Raw genomic sequence first — 7,428 nt, 5'->3', positions numbered from 1 at the left:
CTCATGATCAGAGATGCACATATCGTCAGCCAACAAGGGTCATGCTCAACTGGTTAAGGTCAAGCAACTGACAAGTAAATCTGTGGTATTAAGCTGAATATTTACTGTAGCCCATCTTTTTATACCAAGACAAAACAATGAACATGATAACACTTTCCAATCAATTAGGATCAGAAGCCATGAGAGCCACTGCCTGGTACTGCATCCGGTCATTTATTATTATTATTATTATTACTATTATTATTATTATTATTATTATTATTATTATTATTATTATTTGTTTCTCGTCTTGCTAAGGTAGAAAAAATATAAATATGTACCAGTCATGCGCTGGGTTTGATTCAGCTGATTATAGTGTGCTTTGTTCCTCTATGTTAAACATTTGTTGTTGTTGTTGTTGTTAATCAATTTATTTATGTTCTCCAGATGTCGAGAAAGTGATCTACTCCCAAATATTTGGAGGATTAGTGTTTGCGTTGTTTGGCGGAACACCACAGATCGTTCTACTCACCACTGCCCCTTTGGCTCTTTACACCAAAAGTAAGGCTTTGCCATTATCCCTTATTCTTGTTGTTGTTGTTGTTGTTTTGGTGCCATGCAATTTGAATAAAATCACCAGACAGACCAAGTGTGCTTAGTTTCCATGTAATCAATCGTTATTTGCCAGAAGTTGAAGCTGAATTCATCTTTGCTCAACGTTGGTCAATGAAGTCCTAAATGTGATGGTCGAGGTCGGAATGCCTTTGATCAGAGGTAAACAACAACCCTTAGATATAAGCTTTTTGTGAAAGGAAACTTTAGCATTACCCTTGAATCCTAATGTGGTCGTGGGCCTGACTGAGTCACCTGGAAATAAAGGTGTGGCTTAATGGTTAGCATATATGGCTCACAATTGTAAGGTCATGAGTTCAATTCCTGGTGGTGCATTGTGTCCTTCAACAAGGCATTTTAAAATCATGTTGTTCCAGTTCATTCCGCTGGCAAAAATAAGTAGTACCTGTAATTCAAAAGGGACAGCTTTGTTGCAACCTGTGTTACACTGAGTCTGCCTATGAACTACGTTTAAGGGTACGCATATCTGTGGAGTACTCAGCCGCTCGATATTTACTTGCTAGTATTTATTGTTCTATGTGAGCCTCAATGTGTGTGTGTGTGTTTGCACATTACTATATGTAACAGGTTGCACAACCATGTAGAGGCTCTTTCATTGGTTACTTTTGTATTTTGTAATGGTGGTCTTATGTAGTATTGTAGTGTGTGTGTGTTGGGGGGGGGGGTTGCTGATGGTGTGTGCTTTTGTGTTGTGGTGATGGTGGTGTAGCAATCTTGTAATGATATAGTGTTTGGTACCATGTATGATGTGTTATATTACATAGTATTTAACCTTATAGGTTGTTCATGTCTATTAACATGATATATATTATCTTATCTCCCATTCTAGTTATCTACAGTATTTGTGAAGACTTTGATATTGACTTCCCTGCCATGTTTGGTTGTGTGGGGCTCTGGAATACATTCTTCCTCTTCATCTATTCATTCTTTGATCTGAGTATCCTGATGCAATGGTCTACCAGGTGAGTATACCAATTATTTAATTTTGGTCAGCAGAATGTCTACTGATCATTCATCATCTTGATATAATGTCCAGCCTAGTTTGCTATTGTCGTATGAGGGAACTGTAATGTGAGGAACAAAATATGGTTCACCTACCTCTCAGTGTCGGCTGTCCAGCTGCGTTTAATCCAAGATGTGCCCTACCCATCTCACCTACCGCTAGACCTACTGCTAAAGCCCTGTCTCCAGTCTTTTGAAGGTCCTCAATGCTGTTATTTCAGTTTTCCTCTCTGTTTTGTTATCAGTTTAACCAGTCACCCATTTCTCCACAATTTTTCTTTTGTAACTAAGGTTTGGTGCTCCATCTGGCCATACACTCTCTCTCTCTCTCTCTCTCTTTCTTTCAGGTCTTCAGAAGAAATCTTTGCATTATTCATCGCAATAGCTTTTACTGTTGACAGTTTTAAAAGTTGTGCCCAGAGTGAGTAGTAGTGGTTTTTCTTTCTTACTTTTTCTTTCTTTCTTTCTTTCTTTCTTCGTCTTCTTTTTCATCTTCTTCTTCGTCTTCTTCTTCCTCTTCTCTGTCATCTTTTCTTTTTCCTTCCTCTTTTCTGTTGTCTTTTCCGTTGTCTTCCTCTTCTCATTCTTCCTCCTTTTTGTACCGAGTAAAATGTCTGGTCAACAGTTTGACCAGGAGGAACAAATACTGTGTGGACAATTCCTTTCGCATCAATGAAACAAATCAGCACCGTCTTGACATCAGACTTCACTTGACGCACTTTTTGGTGATGTGGTGGTGACATTGAATGCATCCATTAATTTGACCGCTGCTTTGTTTCCAGATCATAGCCGTAGCATCAGTGATGACCTTCAAAAAAAAAAAGATCTGAATCAACTTCCAACTGTTCTTCAGTTCCCGACACGCATTCAGTCATGACTGTTTTTGATCTTCTGGGAGCAAGTGAGGCATAAATTTTGCTGCATCTCTTTTCATTCGAAAGTCCTTGCTCAAAATTCGTTGGCAGCAGGAGATCCAGGATACACCAGTCATATCAACAAGCTTGTCAATCGTTTGGTGACTCTCCTCCAAAGATCAGTTCATATACTTTTGTGATGTTTTCATTAGTTTCGGGTGATTGATGGTCGCCCTGAACAAGGTTGGTCTTCAAGCAACAAGTGACCACTACTAAAGCATGAAAACCATTTGTAAGCTTGTGTTGTGCTCATGACAGCATCCTTGTAAGTTTGAAGCATGATAACCGTTTTCCCCCAGCATATAAAATAATTTTGCAGAAACATGCTGTTCCTTCATTTCAGCCATCACAAAAAATTGATGAACAGGGGAGAAGCACTGCAAAACAATGATGCACCATATGGGAGTATGACACACTCAATGATGCTGATCAGTAGACTGATGCCTGAGGGATGGCATCAAGTGGCTTCTAGCGACAGAAGTCTGAATTACAACAGGCTTGTCCCACAGAGAACGTTTCTGATTACTTTTGGGTACCTCCATGTATAACATGTCCATGTATTTATTTAGGCTTGAGCACTGCTATAATGCATATCTTTGCATCTATGTAGATTTTGACAGCTTCTACAACATACAGTGTCCTGATAGTAATATAAGCAGTAATTTGACGAATGGCTTGGAAACCTGTGCTCCGGAAAAAAGTGTCCTCTATTTATTTCTACTACTTGCAACGCTTTGGGTAGGAGTATCCTTGTTTAACTTCAAAAATACGTAAGTTTCCTCCATATTTTAATTTTAAAAAAAATTTATTGCTTAGCTAAGTGTTGTTAAGGATCGGCTCTCCTGGCACAAGTAGAATATTATCACCATCTGGGTTTTTTTAATGTTAAATTTTTCATCCTGTATCATTTCTGTCATTATCATTATCACCATCAGTGAATACCAACACTATGGTTGTGTGAACCTCTCTTTTTCTTTCTCTCTCTATATATGTATATACCCTCATCGTAAGTTAACCTCCTCTTTCCATGCTGGCATGGGTTGAATGGTTTAACAGAAACTGCCCAGGTTACAGTTGTTTTTTTTTTTTTTGCATAATAGCTTGAATAATCTCCCTTCGATTGTAGTTTTTCAGCTTACTTTATTACAAATATGAGACCCTATTATATTACTCATGCAATGTTCTACCCCTACCGCTGCTACTCTACCATATTTCATACATGTTATGTTTGCCTTATTCTATCGACACCTCTCTACAATATACAGTATATATTGCATTCTATTTTTCAGCCCCTACCTAACGTCTGCCAAGAGGGAGATGTTTTCTGACTATGCTTTACCTGCGTCTGTCATTATTATGTCTTTTGTCGGTGCCTACCTGTTTAGGGACATCAAACGTAAGTAGTAACCCTGTTGTGGCGTTCTGGTGTGGGTGCTTGTTTCTGTGATGCTATAGTATGGGCGTTTGTTGTTGTGGTGTGGTATTGGTGGTTTATTTTATAGCATGCATGATTGTTGTAGTGGTGATGTAGTATGTGAAATTATTTTAGTGGTAAGAGTGATGTACAAGGGGGTGCTGAAAAGTGCCTGGCTTTGGGTAAAAGAAAAATACAGGGATCAGTTATTTTATTCAACATATTCCCCTCCCAAATTCACACACTTATTGCAGCAGTCCTTCAGTTTTCCTAAAGCCTGTAAAGGAATTCAGAAGGTTGGGCCTCCAACCAGGCCTTTCATGACACCCTTAAAACCAGGAACTTTTCAGTACTCCCTCATGATGTGAGGGGATCGTTGAAGTAGTAGTGATATAGTTTGAGTAACTATTATAGCAAAGATTATGTTGGTGATGTTGCGGTGTGGATGATGGTTATGGTGGCTTATAAAATACCATCAATGGTTCCCAAATGTTCTTTTTTGTTTTATTTGTGTTGCACATCAGATTAAATAATACGACGAATTCTTCAAGGTGGTGCCCCAGTATGACCGCAGTCTAATGACTTGAACAAGTAAAAAATAGAAGATAAAAGATTGTGATTATTTTCATATTTAATATAATGCCCCACATTGTCAAATAATATTTAATTAGTGTATCTCAGGCTGTGTCATGCTGACAACTTCTATAAAGAATGAAACAGTGCAATACATGTTTATCGCTAACTAGAAATTGTACGAACTTCAAAATAAGGAGACAAAAACAGAAGGAATTAAATATGTAAATTCGATACAGCTTTTCCCTTGCAATTCCTTAATTTCAAATTTCTAATCATCATCATCACCATCGTCCTTTAACCTCAGTTTTCCATGCTGGCATCTGAAGAACTGATTATCTCCCTTGTAATAGCTGACATCACTATAGAAACCATGTGTGCATGTTTTAATATAATATCATTTACTTTTAATTAATGGTGTCTGTTTAATGTCTTGAACTCCAATTTTTTTATTTTAGTTGGTGAGAGCTTCGACCCTGACACAATGGATACAAGTATAAATTTGGTGCCATTTTCCAAACTGAATGCTGGGGCAGTATTTGGTGGAATGGGGCTTGGATTCTGTTTGTCTCTTCTCTTCTTCATGGATCAAAACATATCAGCAGCACTCGTTAATGCACCTCAAAACAAGTAAGCATATATCTACGATTTAATGTCTGTATGCATATGTATGTGTGTATATGTATGTATGTGTATATTTATGTATGTGTGACACATAAAAAGCACCATTCGAGCGTGATCGTTACCAGCGTTGCCTTACTGGCACTTGTGCTGGTGGCACGTGAAAAACAACATTCGAGTGAGGTCATTGGACTAGCTCCTGTGAAGGTGGCACGTAAATAAACACCATTTTGTGCGTGGCCGTTGCCATCACTGCCTGACTGGCCCTCATGTCTGTGGCACATAAAAGCACCCACTACATTTGATTCTTTTTTAATTGATTTGTCATCTTTTGAAATACTGATTTTTATTCATCTGTCATACACTGTAATATCAGCACTATCGGTCTGTCATATATTATGATATGTGATATTGACACTATTGATCTGTCATGCACGAAAATATTGACTTTTTTATCAATGACATGTTGACTTTTTGCCTTGTTAGACTCTTGATATATGTTGACCTATTGACATGTTGACCTTTTGCCATGCTATAACCTCTAATCTCTGACAAGTTGACCCATTGCTCTATCATATCACTGATATGTTGCTGTTTCTCTCCATCAGAATGAAAAAAGGCACAGCCTACCACTGGGATCTGTTTGTGGTTGGTGTTATCAATGGTGTTCTCTCCTTATTTGCCTTCCCCTGGTTGCATGCTGCTCTACCACACTCCCCACTACATGTCCTGGCCCTGGCAGACGTAGAAGAAAGAGTAGATCAGGGTCATGTCTATCAAACGTAAGTAACAACTTCATTTAATTCTAGGGTCTAATTCCTTGTCTTTGATTTGGTTATTGGTCTAGTCTTTGGTTTTTATCTTTGGTCTAATCTTTGAATAACTGATCTAATTTTTCCATCTTTTGTCTAATGTTTGAATATTTAGTCTATGGTAATTTGGTCTGATCTTTGGTCTAGTCTTTCATTTGGTCATTATTTCTCTGGACCTTGGTCTGATTTTTAGCATTTTGGTCTAATCTTTGGTTCTGATCTTAAGCCCTTTACTCTTGTTTGGTCTTGGGTCTTTGTTCTGATCTATGATCCCACTTTTAGTCTTGTTATTTTTGTTTGATCTTTCATTCTTTGTTCTGTGTTTTTTTTCTTTGCTGCTGTGATCCGGTCTTTGATCCGGTCTTTGATCTAGTCTTTGGTTTGATCTTTGGTTTGATCTTTGGTCTGGTGGCAGTTACATCCTTTTTAATCCTTCATCTGGTCTTGAGTACTTTGGTCTTTTGTTTGGACTTTGTTATTTTGGTATTTGGTCTTTGACTTGATCTTTGGCATTTTGATCCTGTCTTTGGTTCTAACCTTTGACCTTTTATTTGAGATTTGGTTGTTTGATCTGATATTTCTCCTTAAATTAGTGGTCAGTTTTTGCTGCCTGTCTCTTTGTGTGCCTGTGTGTGTATTCTTGTGTATGTGTCTGAACATATGTGCACATCTATTTGTGTATGTGAATTTAAATGAATGAGAGAATGGCAGAATTGGATTTAACCATTAATGTATATTAAATTAAAATTATTGTTGGTTAAAAGAATTGAACAGGGAAACATAAGTTCAATTCCTACCAGACTCTCATATTTCTACTCTCTCTCTCTCTCCAATATATATGCGTGTGTGTGTGTGTGTGTGTGTAGTGGAAAAGGTGTATCAGAATGTGTTGAGGTAAACAGATGCGATAGGCATGTGGATGCCTTTGAAGTAAATAATGAATAACATCGATTTATAGTTTAAATAATTTATTTATGAGACTTGCATTTGCTGTTGGTATACTCAATTTTTCACTACATGTATTTGTTGTCAACTGCTACGAGCTGAGAAGAATAAAAACAACAGGATACATCTGTGATATGATGTGGTAGGACTGGATATTGTTTTGTGTCTGTGTGTGCTTTGTTCATCTGAGAAAATACTGGTTGGCTATCTCGTGCACTCTATCTTTGTCCCAGGTCTTTTCTGCCTGTCCCTTTGTGGACCACGGTATTTATAACAGCCGTGGCAGCTAGAAAGACAGACATACTGCAGGAGAGATTGTGTCTAAATAGGTCAGCTCCTGTCCATTTGAACTTCGTCTAACATGGCTGAGGTCGTAGGTCAAAGGGAGACGATTTATCCTGTTTTGACATGCGCGCCTGTTTGATCAGTGGTGGCTCAGACGAGCGAGAATCCTTAGATTCGGTTTCAAACCTATGCTTGGAGAAAGGAAGTGCTAGTTTTTACATATATATATATATATATATATATATATATA

The 7,428-nt window shown here is 37.9% G+C and overlaps 1 protein-coding gene across 2 annotated transcripts in view; it reads left to right on the top strand.

Annotated features, from left to right (window-relative positions):
* The window catches only part of LOC106875977 (solute carrier family 4 member 11), a 46,878-nt gene that overhangs the window by 34,743 nt on the left and 4,707 nt on the right, over positions 1–7,428 (top strand). For both annotated transcript variants that reach the window (XM_014924329.2, XM_014924324.2), the window contains exons 11-17: positions 427–540; positions 1,442–1,574; positions 1,962–2,035; positions 3,139–3,298; positions 3,818–3,924; positions 4,974–5,145; positions 5,745–5,918. In XM_014924329.2, coding sequence (XP_014779815.1) covers positions 427–540; positions 1,442–1,574; positions 1,962–2,035; positions 3,139–3,298; positions 3,818–3,924; positions 4,974–5,145; positions 5,745–5,918 — 934 coding nt within the window. The remainder of the gene's footprint in view (positions 1–426; positions 541–1,441; positions 1,575–1,961; positions 2,036–3,138; positions 3,299–3,817; positions 3,925–4,973; positions 5,146–5,744; positions 5,919–7,428) is intronic.

The sequence above is a fragment of the Octopus bimaculoides genome, chromosome 13, assembly GCF_001194135.2.
Source record: "Octopus bimaculoides isolate UCB-OBI-ISO-001 chromosome 13, ASM119413v2, whole genome shotgun sequence".
Lineage (NCBI taxonomy): Eukaryota > Metazoa > Mollusca > Cephalopoda > Octopoda > Octopodidae > Octopus > Octopus bimaculoides.
The sequence above is the reverse complement of the archived record's forward strand: the minus strand, read 5'-3'. Positions and strand labels throughout refer to the sequence as shown.